At 40.5% G+C, this 15,631-nt stretch overlaps 1 protein-coding gene across 6 annotated transcripts in view; it reads right to left on the minus strand.

Annotated features, from left to right (window-relative positions):
* LOC121289388 (fizzy-related protein homolog) overlaps positions 1-15,631 on the minus strand; it is a 60,598-nt gene that overhangs the window by 27,184 nt on the left and 17,783 nt on the right. For 5 of the 6 annotated variants that reach the window (XM_041208777.1, XM_041208773.1, XM_041208775.1 and 2 more), the window contains exons 3-5: positions 9,535-9,594; positions 8,915-9,037; positions 7,424-7,487 (exon numbers count right to left, since the gene is read on the minus strand). In XM_041208777.1, the coding sequence (XP_041064711.1) occupies positions 7,424-7,487; positions 8,915-9,037; positions 9,535-9,594 (247 nt within the window). The remainder of the gene's footprint in view (positions 1-7,423; positions 7,488-8,914; positions 9,038-9,534; positions 9,595-15,631) is intronic. The other variant, XM_041208778.1, reaches the window with a different exon arrangement.

Below are 15,631 nucleotides of genomic sequence, written 5' to 3' on the forward strand. Positions count from 1 at the left end.
CTGACTCCAGATCCATCCTCATGAAAAAGAAATATAAAAAGGTAGGCCATAGTAATCCTGATATCAAATTCACCTATTCCTGGTCAGCCTTCTGGTGCTGGCTAACATCATGTTTAAGCTCAAATGTAATTACTTTCTAAATCCTTTCAGCAGCAAAATGGTCAAACAATTCTGGCATATGACACCCAATGCCTCACTTATTTTTTTTAATAGAAATTCAGAGACAGGAGAGCTCCAGCCTTGGATGTGTTGCAACCAATTCTCAATATAAAAAGTGTACAAAAGAAAAATGCTTGGAAAAGCAGGTATTGAGGTACAATTGAGGTATATTGGCAAATTGTCATTTTCAAATTTGAATATGTATTTATATCGAGGGGTCATTTGCATAATAATATTGTATGCAATCTTAACTGTTAACGTTCAATCTCATTTTGAGTGTATAAGTTAGAAGCACATCCTAAATGTTAATATTTAGTGTCCTACCGATTAGCTAAATGGATTACAACAGACCTCTGTAGCCAGAGAAGACTGAAGACAGATTTCAGTGCCGAAAGCTCAGTAAAGTTATTCCTTTTCACTCAGTCTTGAATTGCAAAGAAGTTTGAAACAAATTCAAAAAGAACTTTTACATGATTTTCTGGCAGATAAAGGGAGGGGGAGACTATCAAGAGTGAATGATTATAGAGAGGAAAAAAGGAAACCTCATCCAGTAAGAATATAGATCAAGGGAGTTGCAAACTCTAGGTCAGTGAAGCCTTGCAGAAAACTGTTAAATAAAAAGGTACTGAAATTTGTTTTCATTGTTTGTGGCATCTGCAGGAGCAAATACGAAAGGCCAAAAGACCAAATCTTTCACTTTTCCATGTTAATCGGGAAGAATCACAATGTTTAGAATAATATCAGTTTTGAAGAAGGAGAAGAACTAATGTAGTCATAAGTAAATTTGAGTAATATAATCACAGAATGATATAGTGGCTATTTGGCCACTCATGCTTGTAACAGTTCTCAGAGTTATCCAATTAATCCTACTGCCCTGCTTGTTCCTCATAGCCCTGCAAATTGTTCTTTTTCAAGTATTATTCAATTCCTACTTGGAAGTTATTACTGAATCTACTTCCACCACCGTCTCAGGCAGTACATTTCAGATCATAACAATTTGCTATGTAAAAAAATGTTTCCGTACAACTTTTGTCAATCACTTTGAATCTGTGTCCTTTGGTTATCAACCCTTCTGCCACTGTAAACTGTTTCTCATTTACTTTATTAAAATCTTGAAATATTGTCAATGCCGCTATCAAATCTCCCCTTAACCACCTCCTTTGCTCGAAGGAGTACAACCACAGTTACTCTAATCACTCAACTGAAATGAAGTCTTTCATCTTTGGTACCATTCAAGTAAATCCCCTTTGCATCCTCTGCAAAGTCTTGCTATCCTTCCTAGAGGGTGATGCCCAGAATTGGCCACAACACTCCAGCTAGGGCCTAACTAGTGTTTTACAAAGGTTTGGCATAACCTTTGTTTTTATACTTCATTCTTCTGTTTAAAAAGCCAAAAATCCTCATATTTTTGAACAGCTTCTTAACTTGTCCCACCACCTTCAAAGGTTTGTATACATACACCCCCTCCAATCACCAACTGGTTTACATTGCCTTTCCTCATTCCTCCTAGCAAAATGGACTTATTACACTTCTCCATGTTAAATTTCATTAAAGACTTCATCAGTCTTTTTAAAAAAAATTGTTCATGGGATGTGGGCGTCACTGGCTAGGACAGCATTTATTGCCCATCCCTACTCACCCTTGAAAACTGAGTGGCTTGCTAGGCCACTTCAGAGGGCATTTAAGAGTCAGCCACATTGTTGTGGGTCTGGAGTCACATGTAGGCCAGACCAGGTAAAGACAGCAGATTTCATTCCCTAAAGGACATTAGTAAACCAGGTGACTTTACAACAGTCGACAATGGTTTCATGGTCATCATTAGATGTTTAATTCCAGATTTTTTGAATTCAAATTTCATCATTTGAACTTGGGTCCCCAGAGTATTAACCTGGTTTTCTGGATTACTAGTCCAGTGACAATGCCACTACGCCACCACCTATTCTATGCCTTGAGGTCTGTTACTCTCCTTGTCAATGCTTACTACATTTCTGAGTTAGGCATCATCTGCAAACTTTGAAATTATGTCTGTAAAGCCATTCAATTGATTAATATATCAAAAAGAGCAACCCCTGGGGAATCCACTGCACATTTCCCTCTAGACCGAAAAACAACCATTCACCACTACTCCTTTAATCCACAAATTTTATTTTGGTACAAAACCTATTTTGTGGTATTTTATTAAACATCTTTTGAAAGTTTATATTCACAACATCAACAATTTCTATTACTTCATGAAAGAACTTAAGCAAGTTAATCAAACACAATTTGGCTTTAACATTTCCTGCTGGCTTTCATTTATTAACCCACCTTTTTCCACGTGTCAATGAATTTTGCCTGGGTTAATGTCTCTAGAAGTTTCTCCCACACTACCGTTTGGCTAACTGGATAGTAATTGATTTGTTCATCCCACTCCCCTATTTTAAACAAGGGGTAACATTTAGAATCCTCAGTCCTCTGGCCCCACTGCCTCATCTACTGAGAATTGAAGATTGTAGTCAGGACCTCCAGAATTTCCACCCTTACTTCCCTCAGGAATCTAGATTAGTCTCATCCAGGCTGGCTGGTTTTTGTAACATGTTGGCCCAGATTCTTTGGATGGTGAAACTGATAGCATTCATGCCATACTGTATAAAACTGCCAGCAACTTCTTGCATTTGCACATGCACAGTTAAACACAGAAATCTGGAAGTTGCTATCAGTGATGCCCTGCCTCTCCACAGGGAGATCTGTTGCAGTCTTCACAGGTGGAATCAAGACAGAATCTGTGAACTGACATGAGCTTCAACTTTAAGCAATATGTTCATTGTTTAAAAAAAAACATTAAGCCTATGCTTCCCAAAATTTTTCCCAGTGTGAACCCATTTTAATGCAGCAGGCTTTGCGTGACCTCACAATGAAAATATGGTGGGTGGGGGGGGGGGGGGGGATAACGAGAGTTGTTGAGCGGTGGATGTGGATTAGCCTTCAGCTGCTGAGGGTGCAGGGAGTGAGGATGAACGTAGTGGGAAGTGTTTAAACTGCAGGATTTTTTTTTTTAAAAATGGTTTTCATTGGGTTTTTCTTTTGCAGCAAACAAGCCTCAACAATCTATCCATTAGGCCACGCCAACCAATAGAAAAAAAAAGCCAGGATTTAAAGGGGCCTCACAGTTAGCATTTAGTCCAAACTCCATGGTAGCCATTGCTGCCTCAGAGCTTGCGACCCCAGGATCTCGTCTCCACCAGTTTGGGAAGCCTTGTGTCAAGCCTTTTTTAAACAGATATAACTGAGCTTTAAATGGCGTAGCAAGATGTATTTATCATGAAATAATCTCTTAGGCCTTGATAAATTTGGTGTGGAGTGTCAATGCCCCCCAGAAGAATGGTGGAAAATTGTACGTTTTTTTTTAAATGAATTTTATTTCTTGCAAGCTTATATTTGAACTTGATCATTTTTGCAAGTCTCACTCTTTATTTCACTCTCTGTAAATGATAAAAAAAAGTGAATTATATTCCCTACTTTTTAATTGCTACTTTGCAGTCTGAGAATTCTTCAGTCTGACTGGCTGATCGACTGATGCCACTGGTCCCCTATAGTTGCCATCAAATTTAAAATCATGTCAGAATAGAGGAAATCCATGCTCCTGAGGCCACTATATCTCTGTGGGAAGCAATCCCCCCTACCCCACTTAGGTCAGTGGTTTGCGCTGACTACAAACTTCTGGCTATTAAAGCATAGTTTTCACTGTTGTGCAGATAAGGGGAGAAACAGCTGATCAATATGATGGACAATGTTAGATGCAAATTTGGTGAATTCGGAGAATCACTAAGAAAGAGCAGAATAATTTCTGGGACAATAGATAATATTCCCGAAGAAAGGCTACTCAGTGAGGAAAATCGGAGATCAGACAGCAGTACAAACAGAGTTCCCAAAGCCTTAAAAAAGCTGTAAAGAGATGAAAGTGAAGCAGCCTGTAGTGAAAAGGCATGAAAATCTGAAATCAGTTGGCCAAAGTTAAAGGAGAGAAAGAGAAAGTGACATAGAATGCAGCAACACAGGCTGAACATTTAACTAAAATAACCATTGCACAACATGTTACAAAGTGAAGGACAAGTGAAATCAGTGCAGGTGGGGGGAAAAATCATGAGAGATTGAGAGGGATTGCCACACACAAAAAAAACTCATTCAAGTTTGTTACAACTGTAGGGAAGGAGGGATGGACAGATTATAGTTCTTAATGCATTTTATCAGAAACATCCTAAGGTATCTCATGCATTTAATTAAATTATGTAGCACTGTTATGATAGCAATCGTTTTGTGTACAGCAAGATCCTATATACAGCAAAAAGATGAATGAACGTTAATATGTATTTTAGTTTTGTTGGTTAAGGACAAGACGCTACAAATATTCACTGTTCTTTGAACAGCGTCTTAGAATTTTGATAGGAATCTTTGGCAAAAAAAATCTTTATTCAAATCATATTAGGTATACAGAAATTTAAAAAAACGTAAAGTCATACATCAACCCAGAATAAATAGGACTCGGCTCATTTCATAGCAATTTGCTCATTGTTTTAAACAGAGGACAAACCAACAAACAGAATCAGTGGAACATTACAAATATAATCACAGCAAACAGCTGGGACTACTAGATGAATTACTGACTAGTACTTAGTGTAACTAGAGGTATACATACTACACAAGTAAAACAGTGATAAAATGCTCTCAAGATAAAATGCGCTCAACAAGTCACTGTTTCTAAGTACTGAGTCCCAATTTACCAAAGAATGAAGTTTAGTATATTCAGCTTCAAGTCTTGAACCCCCAGTCAGATGGATCAGTGGAAATATCCACTGATTGAAAGAAACTACATGAAGTAGTCATTGGACAAAGGGCCATGTGTATATCACTTATTACAGTTAGGGTGTTACTTCTTGCCTATGGGAGGGGGAAATAAAAGCCAACAATTGCATTATTTTGCAGACGAACAAAATTGCCAGCACTGAAACTTGGTGATAAAGCAGGTCCTAGAAATTATACCAAAAATACACAATGATATCATCAAGGAGGAACGTATCCAAGATCATACTCTAGATAAAAGAGGTGGTGCACTGCGTAATTGTTGAAATATCCGAAGGAGCAAATGAGGAGTGGACTCCTGAATCACCTACTGAAGATCCAATCAAATCTGATGCAACTGTATCAAATCCATCATAAAGTGAAAACCTGGGGAAAGATGTTCTAATTGTGAGACTGAACATCCACAAGTACTTGTGTTGGATAATTTTGTGATACGAAATGCCCAACATGGTGTCATGCTCACTTAGTGAGCGCCAGAAATAAGGTGACAGTGAATCTCTGCTCAAGCATCCCATAAGCTCAGCTTCCCACGGTGGAAAATTGCACCAATTTATGCTTCTTCTTGTGTCTTGTCCTTGGATGTCAACAACCATGCCTGCAGTGCATATTTCTGAGCCTTTCTGATCCTTAACTGGCATTCTGTAGGATCAAGGAATCATAGGAGCTGCCAGAGCTATTGATATTCAAGTGCACAATCCTGTTGCTATGGTCATAGACCAGCCACACATTCGTACAACGGTAACCCTTTCTGTTCATAAGCAGAAATAGCATTGTGATAGACAGCACCCTGGGAAAATAATTAAGATAAATATTTGAAAATAATCAGAGGGAAGGTAGAAAAATGTCTTTACAAAGAAGGCAGTTAGAATGTGGAATGTTCTGCCACAAATCGTTGTTGGTAGGAAGTTTAAAAAATAAAATTCAGCAGTTGCATCAAATATTAAATGTTAACTAGTAGGAAGGGTAGGAATTAGAATGTGTTATTCTGTGGAGGCCTTGCTACAGAAAGTAGCTTGTTTCTGCATTGTAACATTCTAACCAAGAAGTGTGAATTTTGAGAAATTTCTTTATCAGTGTCTTGACAACGACAATGTGTCAACTAACTCAAGGACAAAAGCAGATATTTTTTGAATAGAAAACAAAGAAGATGGATTTCTTCCCATATTACATACTGCAACTCTCTGCAGTTTAGCCAAGGTTGGTTTTAAACCTAAAGTTAATCTTTTCTATTCCATTCAATATTGGACTAATACGAATTCTGAAAAGAACCTTACTATTTGATAAACAGAATTAGTGAAAGTTGAGAATGTAAAAGGTGCAAATTCCCTTAAGAACTCATCCTTCTGGCAGTAACAGTATCCAATAGACAGTGACTGCATATTGAACTAGGTGACACTTTGTCAGACAGTTCAATTAACTATTTTTGTACTCCGTTTATAACTCTAGAATTTTCAGTCACCTTACATAATTGACAACAGCTGTCCAAGAATACAGAAATAACCAAAACACAAATTTGCTTTACGATTAATTTTTCCACCATTTTTCTCCTATGCAGAGCAGCTGCCACCACCATATCCAATGGATATTGGAAAATTCCAATCATGGATTACTGCAAAATGTCACTGTTATTAGCATCAGTGTAAAAAACTAGGCCAAGCTTGCAATGACATTGGGTCAAGTTCTCTACAATTGGATCACCAAATTACATTAATAGGACAAGATTTAAACAATCTGCTTTCTGAAAAATTTAACCGTCGAGGCAGAATTTCTCCCTTGTGCGCTATATATAACCCATTCCTAAAGAGCATTTTGTTATAACTAGCACATGTGGAAATCCTGCCCCCAGTATTACCTTACAAAAAAAACCTGTTACTAATGGTATAGTAAGATACAACTGTGATGAAAATGAAATATGCCTATGATGGTTTATTGGCTTTTATTCTTGCTGGTCATAGCACACATTGGCTTTAGCCCAATCATTGTTAGCTGTTACCCACACCCACACCATGCACTCCCAACCCCCTACCCTTAACATGTTGCAGAGAATATACACTGCAGCATGCTTTGCTGAAGATATTAATATGCATTTATGATGTATTCTTGTTAAACAAAAGGCGTCTCGATCTGCTATTATCAGCTCAATGCAGGATCAATGGGGTCATGGGTCACTCAATCCAGCATGGTCAAAAATAGCTAGCTGGACAAATACCTCATTTCCAGCAATCACAGATTGTCCTTCAGCTTCCAAGGTTGAAGATGTTATAGAATGACATATAATATATTCCAGTTGGCCAAGGTCCAGGAGTAAGGGCTCACTAGGTCAGAGGTGGAATGACACTGCACCCAAATAAATATCCAGTGTAAAAACTCAAAAATGCAATATTTAACTTCTTCACGATAAAGACAAGGTAGACATGTACTGTACCTTTCCCATTATCAGAATTTGCTTCCTTCGTTTTTCGATTCTGGTTGGGGGACTTTCCATTTTCCTGATAAAGGCCAAGAATACAGCAAAGTGTTTACCAAGTGAAAACTCTCTCTCTCTCTCTCTCTCTCCATACAATGCAAATTAGTCAAAATGTTAACATTATATAGCTAATGCCTACATATTACTACTAATAGGTAGCTTGGAGTGTTCATTACAAGGTTGTGTGTGATTCATTTTAAGGGCTCGAATGAGTTAATGAACAGTGACTAAGATAAGGCTCCTATTACAAATATTTGTTACCTATTCACTGGCAATTTAGGAATGAGTGACAGGACTGATTTGCTCCTCCTGCCTTCCTTGCCATCTTCATACAGTCTGTGACACAATAGATTAGCACACCAAAAAACTGTGATACCTTGGTGCCTTTCCAGACACTTGCTATCTGCCACTGTATACATCCAAACATGTATATTGAATGTGAGCAACTTATAATTTTTACAGATTCGCCTGTATAAGGGAACCAAGGAGAATTTTCCAGCATTACTTGAAGCTAAATTACAAATGTGTTTTGAATGGTTGTATAGGTAGTTCATTGCAATTATCAACAAGACTTAAGGTGGTTGGTCACTATGCACAAATATTTAACGACATAAATGAATTGTAATGAATCAGACCCTACAGCAACTTTTGCAACACAATTTGCGAAAAGTTTCAAAGAGGTAATGACACTTCAATTATGAGGCAATCATCAGAACTTCTCAATGGTTTTACAATGTTAATTAAAATTTCTCTCAAAATTAAACTTTACTAAAATAAAACTTTTTTTTTTACATTTAAAAAAAGGATTGCCTGAGGCTATTGATGGGCCCTCAGCATGCATACCTTAAACCCCTAACTGCACTGGTGTGAATTTTTCCCATTTCCTCTATTTCTATAGCATACATTGGCTTGCCATTTTATGCCAATTACAGGCACTTGCCACAATCACATCTAATGCACATTGCCAGCCAGCAGATTGGAGACTTGGGCTTCTACAAAGCGGTACTACTTAAAAACTAAGACATGCAGTGACATTTTCCAAACCCTCCAAAGTGGGAAACTGCACTAAAGCACATTGGAGACAAGATGGAAAAATATGTTAACCTCATGACCGGTGAGATTTCTACTTTACTCTAATTTTTTGTGCTGAATTATGGAAGTTTTTGTCCCCATTTGAAATGGTTGAACTGCCAGATTTGTTTCACCAACAATCGTCACAGCCAATAGGGACTGGAAATGAGTCCAGGCTGGATTTAAAACCAGTTCACAGAGGCCAGTGTGTCAACAGTCTCCTCTTAAATCATCACCAATAATTTCAAATGTCAATACTTATAAACAAGTGACCCTCATCATTAGTTAACATAGGGTCTGCTAGGTTAGATTATTTATGCTGTTCAATCACTGTTACATTTTTATTAAAAAATTACAATAACGTCATCATTCTCTTACATTTATAGTATGAAAATTGATGCTCCAGTTGGAACTTGCTCTGGTTGGGATAAACCGGTCACCTGTCTTGCGAGGAACGGTTGCTGGCGAATTTGAGGTTACGGGTCGTGAGCTCAAGGCAGGCTGTTAAAAATAAATATGCTATCAGATTATTTTAAAAAGATGGAAATAATCTCAAAATGCTTCAAATCCTAAGTGTTACAGACAGAACTTAAAGAATCCGTGAACCATAATATACTGAACATAAAAGAGGAACAGACAGCAAAATCACTGGATCCAGTTAGTGTTAAAAATCAGCTTAAAGACATTTATCAAAATCTTTAAAGATAAAATCTCTTCCAATATTTAGACCTTCAGATGTAACATTAGTTATGGCTTCCTCACAATAATGGGGAGGTAGTGGTGTAGAGGTAATGTCACTGGACTAGTAATTTAGAGGCCCAAACTATTGCTCTGGGGGACATGGGTTCAAATTCCACCACGGCAACTAGTGAATTTAAATTCAACTAATAAAATCTGGAATTTAAAAGCTAGTCTCAGTAATAAAGCCATTGTCGATTGTTGTAAAAACCCATCTGGTTCACTAATGACTTTTCGGGAAGAAAATCTGCCATCCTTACCTGGTCTGACCGACATGTGGCTCCAGACCCACAGCAATGTAGTTGACTCTTAAATGTGCTCTGAAAAGTAAATGAAACTGGATGGACCGCCTGGCATCGACCTGGGCACCAGAAATGACAACGGCACACCCAACCATGTCGACCCTACAAAGTGCTCCTTACTAACATCTGGGTGTTTGTGCTAAAATTGGGAGAGCTATCCCACAGCATAGTTAAACAACAGGCTGACATAGTCATACTCCTGAAATCATACCTTACAGACAATGCCCAGACATCACCCTGGGTGTGTCCTGTCCAACCACAGGACAGACCAACAGATGATGGCACAGTGGTATATAGTCAAGAGGGACTTGCCCTGGGATTCCTCAACATTAACTTTGGACCCCATGAAGTCTTATGGCAACAGGTTAAATAGACAAGAAAACCTGCTGCTGATCACCACCCATCGTGCCGCCCCACCTTCAGCTGATGAATCAGCAATCCATGTTGAACACCAACTGAAAGAAGTATTGAGGGCACAGGATGTACTTTGGGTGGGGGGACTTCAATGTCCATCGCCAATAATGGCTTGGTATAACCACTACTGACTGAGCTGGCGGAGTCCTAAAGGACATAGCTACTAGACTGGGTCTGCGGCAAGTGGTGAGGGAACCAACAAGAGGGAAAACCATACTTGACTTCATCCTCACCAATCTACCTTCCCATGACAGTATCAGTAAGTGTGACCACTGTACAGTCCTTGTGGAGATGAAGTCCTGCCTTCACATTGAGGATATCCTCTATCGTGTTGTGTGGCACTGCCAATGTCCTAGGTGGGATAGATTTTGAACAGATCTAGCAGCTCAAAACTGGGCATCCATGAGGCACTGTGGGCCTTATCAGCAGCAGAATTGTTTTCAACCACAATCTGTAAACTCGTGGCATGGCATATCCCCCACTCTATCATTACCATCAAGTCAGGCGATCAACCCTGGTTCAATGAAGAGTGCAGGAGGGCATGCCAGGAGTAGCACCAGGCACACCTAAAAATGAGGTGTCAACCTGGTAAAGCTACAACACATGAATACTTGCATGCCAAACAGCAGAAAGTGATAGACACAGCTAAGTGATCCCACAACCAAAGGATCAGATCTAAGCCCTGCAGTCTTGCCACACCAGTCATAAATGGTGGTAAACAATTAAACACAACTAACAGGAGGAGACAGATCCACAAATGTTCCCATCTTTGATGACGAGGGAGCATAGAACATTGCAAAAGACAAGACTGAAACATTTGATCCATCTTGGTTTCCTCCTGAGGTCTCCAGCATCATAGATGCCAGTTTTCAACCAATTAGATTCAGCCAAGAAACAGCCAAAGGCACTGGATACTGCAAAGGCTATGGGCCCTGACAACATTCCGGCAATTGTATCGAAGATTTGTGCTCTGAAACTTTCCGCGGTCCTAGCCAAGCTGTTTCTGTACAGATACAACACTGGCATCTACCTGGCAATGTGGAAAATTGCACAGGTAGGTCCAGACTGTAGCCTATCAAACTACTCTTCATCATTAGCAAAGGGATGGAAGGGACCACCAACAATGCTATGAAGCAGCACTTACTCAGAAATAACTTGCTCATTGATGCTCAGCTTGGATTCCACCATGGCTATTCAGCTCCTAATCTCATTACAGCCTTGATCCAAACAGGGACAAAAGAGCTGAACTCCAGAGGTGAGGTGAGAGTGACAGCCCTTGACATCAAGGCAGCATTTGACCAAGTGCATCATCAAGGATCCCTAGCAAAACTAGAGCCAATGGGAATCAAGTGTAAAACTCTCCAATGGTTGGAGTCATACCTAGCACAAAGGAAGATGGTTATGGTTGTTGGAGGTCAATCATCTCAGTCCCAGGGATTCATTGCAGGGGTTCCTCAGCATAGCATCATTGGCCCAACCATCTTCAACTGCTTTATCAATGACCTTCCGTCCATTATAACATCAGAAGTGGGGATGTTCACTGAGAAGTGCACACTTCAGTACCATTCGCGACTCCTCAGATTATGAAAGAGTCCATGTCCATATGTAGCAAGACCTGAACAACATCCAGGTTTGGGCTGACAAGTGGCACGTAACATGTGTGCCACACAATGACCATCTCCAGCAAGAGAGAAACAATCGCCCCTTGACATTCAATGGCATTCCCATCACTGAATTCCCTCACAATCAACATTCTGGGGGCTACCATTGACCAAAAACTGAACTAGACTAGTCATATAAATACTGTGGCGGCAAGCACAGGTCAGAGACTGGGAATTTTGCAGCGAGTAACTCACTTCCTGACTCCCCAAATCCTAACCTAATCTACAAGGCACAAGTCAGGAGTGTGATGGAATACTCTCCACTTGCCTGGATGAGTGCAGCTCCAACAATACAAGTTCAACATCATCCAGGACAAAGCAGCCCGCTTGATTGGCACCCAATCCGCCATATCAAGCATTCACTCCCTTCACTACTGACGCACAGTGGCAGCAGTACATCTACAAGACGCACTGCAGGAATTCACCAAAGCTCCTTCAACAGCACCTGCCAAACCGGCGACCTCTACCACCTAAAAGGTCAAGGGTAGCAGATGCAAAGGAACACCATCACTTGCAAGTTCCCTTCCAAGCCACACACCATCCTGACTTGGAACTATATAATCTTTCCTTCACTGTCACAAGGTCAAAATTTTGGAACTATGTCACATGTACCACAGTGGTTCAAGAAGGCAGCTTACCATCACCTTCTCAATGGCAATAAATGCTGGCCTCGCCAGAGATGCCCACATCCCTTGAAAGAATGCTACATTTTCCATGTAGAGAATTACGCAAATAATCCATGCAATTCTCCAGGATAAAGTTTATCATGGATATTTAATTAGGATTTTTAATCCATTTTAGTATGTTTACAAGATCAGTCAAAATAGTCTCTATTTTGTGCAACTTTTTCTTCTGGGCCCAGTGTTCACTGAAATGCATTAGTCTGGGTTCCAAAGCTTTTGGTACAAATAGACACAAGGAGCTGAAGATCCAATATGTGTAGGTTAAATTCAATATCCCTTACAGCCACTAAGTACAATCAAAGTTCTAATCAAAAAAGCCCCTCCAACACCTTCAGACCCTCCTCATCCTTGACATTATCTTATGAACTTATAACTTTTCCATGACCTTCCTGAAATAATGTACAGTGCACATTATTTGTAACTGAGGTCACATCATTGAATTTCATAGGTTTAACATACCTCAAACACTTAAATAGTTATCCCAAGCATAAGTTCCCAGGGACCACAAGTTCCCACCCAGTGGTGGGGCACTGTGTGCAACTTCATTTTTGGCCACCCCCCACCCCCAGACACAACCCAAAACCATGGGGCATTGCTTCTTTCACTGGCTTTTCCCACAGAAATGTAACTACTTCTGCGCACTATCATATAACCTCAGTTCTTGCCACTCAATCAAAAAAAACTTAGTGCCTCTAACGAGATGATACAACTTAAAATATGTATACGAACGAGCACTGCTTTGTTTTTGTGGCGCAATCGGTTAGCACATGATACGTTAATGGCAGGATTGAGACGCGTGCAATGCCAAGGTTGTGAGTTCAAGCCAAACCTCAAAGAACTTCTGTTGTGAAAAACATGAGCTTTCGACTGGCTATGGAATGGGACATGGCGCCATCTCAAGCAAATCATTTAATTGGAAGGGGCCAATTTCTGTAGATTGAGAACGGATCTGTCCCAGTTAAATGTCACAAGTATCAACATAAATGCTGCAAATACGCAGCAGATGAAGTAGCTCCTGTCGAGAGAGAAATGAAGGCGATGATTCTTCTGAAATTGCTGATCCTGCACTCTGTGTTTCATCTCGGTATTGACTCTTTGGCTCATTTCATGTTGTTCAATTTGTTGCCAATTTCTCGGATTGAAAAATGTTTCAGCGATGATTACAATAATCTAAACCATATTAGTCAGTAATATAGGATGTTGTGAATGGGTTAAACGTTCAGGATAGAGATTGAAGTCTGTGGTTAAGCTCAATCTTATGAAACAGTTAATTTATACCAGAGGCTCATCTCAACTTATTCACTGCCCTTTAAAATGCATCAACATATTAAGTAGGCAATAAAATTCTCGAAGTGGGCGGGAGGGGGGTCATCATGTAGTTTCCCAGCCAGTGGTCTCCAGATTAATTTAGCCTGTGATTCTCTTCGATCTCTCTCCGTCTTTATACTGGAGTTCTTAAAAGAAAGATGGAAATGTAATAATGCTTTGAGGCATCCGGTGGTCATGAACAATGACAATACAGCCAATAAAGTACTATTGAGTTGCAGTCATTGCTGCACACAGGAAGCGCCCACAAATAACATGTGACCTTTACCAGATAACCTGCTTTTTTGTGACACTGGTTGATGGATAGCAGGACTATAGGGAAAATTCCTCTGCTCTTCTCGAAAACAGTGCCAGCCCGAACCCTCGTCCACAACAAAAAAGGCCGAAGCTTCAAGAAAACATCAAAACCAACCCTTTCCTGCCTGGTTTCCTCGGAAAGAACAGCACCGCAATGGAACAGCATCCCCATTGCCTCTTGCTCTGTCCCCCACTGAACACCCATTTGGATTTGGCCATATTCAGGCTCTATTTTCCTGCCGCCATACTGATGACAAAGAAGTTATTATGCAGTAAAATGAATGTGCTGGGGATCCAGATCATTTCTCTCTCTCCCCCCTACCCTCTCGTTTCATAACTTACATTGAAACGTAACAGCCCAGCAGGCAATCTGGTGCTTCTGAAAGCTGGAACTGTGTCACTATTATTCTCCCTGAAACCCTGTTGCAGTCATTGTACTCCCCCTGCACAACTGAACACAGCAGAGCTTTGGTGAAAGCAGCCCACACACTATAACTGAGCAAGCACAGAAGGGTGAATCTAAAAGCTGCAAGAGGCGGCATTATTACAGGGGCATCACTGGAGAATGTTTCCCATCTCTCAGATCTCAGTCATCCATCCACGTTGCCTGGAGCAAGCTGAGGCTGCTTATCGCGAATCCTCCTTACCTCCACCCGGCCACTCATCCTCTCCCACCCCCTTCACCCCAGCCGCATCAAGCTCGCAACTCACTTTATGGTTTGTTTTGGCATCTTGACTCAAATAAATCACTTGCTCACCAGAGAGCGGCCCTGTCCTTGGAGTAGTCTAACCTCTCGGTGCAGCTCAGATAATAGGGCAGTGTGCGCATTCCAGGCAATGATGGCTAGCAAAACCTTGGGTCTCAGCAAAGCGACTCCACTGCCAGTATCTCCTCTGGAATGTGGGCTCCATCACCTGCAATCGCGATCAGCGAGAGCAGCAGGCAAATGAGAGATCTGGGGAGATGTGTGCACACAGCCATGTTGTAGTAGGTGTTCTTAAAGTGAGGCTCCCTGTCCTGTCTCAGCTGGCACTCTGCTGCTGGTTGTTAGATAGTAGTCGCCCTGCCAGCTCTCTTCCCCCTCTTGACTTTTACCACCTGGTGATCTGCATACATGATAAAGGCATCGAGCAGTCACATCTGCCACAGGGAATCCAACTCTGCTGCTTGGTATTTAAGTATCTGGCAAACTTACATTCCAAATAAAGCTGTTTACTTCTGAGCTCCAAACACACAATAAATCTCACACTCAGGTGACAATGTTTTTATTCATTTGTCTGTTTTCTTGCACTTTCCTCCCCTCTAATGATCACCTTAAACTCCCAGATGACTAATTTTTTCATGAATTTAAGTTGACTAAGTAACATTGTTTTGGATGCCAATGTTCAAAGCTTCTTTTTAAGCCGCCAAGTGAATTTCGATTTGCCAGGGACTCAAAGCGAATTCAATCACTGAAGTGAGTGACGGGACAGAAATTTGCTCGGCGGCTAATGAAGACTGGACAATGTGTTATAAGAAGACTATCTTGAAACATTACACGTGAAAAAAAAAATTAACTAAAATAGTGTCAGTGCAGACTCGCTGGGCCGAAGGGACTCTTCTGCACTGTGTGATTCCGTGATAGTGCAAAGTCTGACTTTTTATGGAACAGGCTCACTCCCTCAAGCTGGAAT

Source organism: Carcharodon carcharias, chromosome 16 (genome assembly GCF_017639515.1).
Source record: "Carcharodon carcharias isolate sCarCar2 chromosome 16, sCarCar2.pri, whole genome shotgun sequence".
Classification (NCBI taxonomy): domain Eukaryota; kingdom Metazoa; phylum Chordata; class Chondrichthyes; order Lamniformes; family Lamnidae; genus Carcharodon; species Carcharodon carcharias.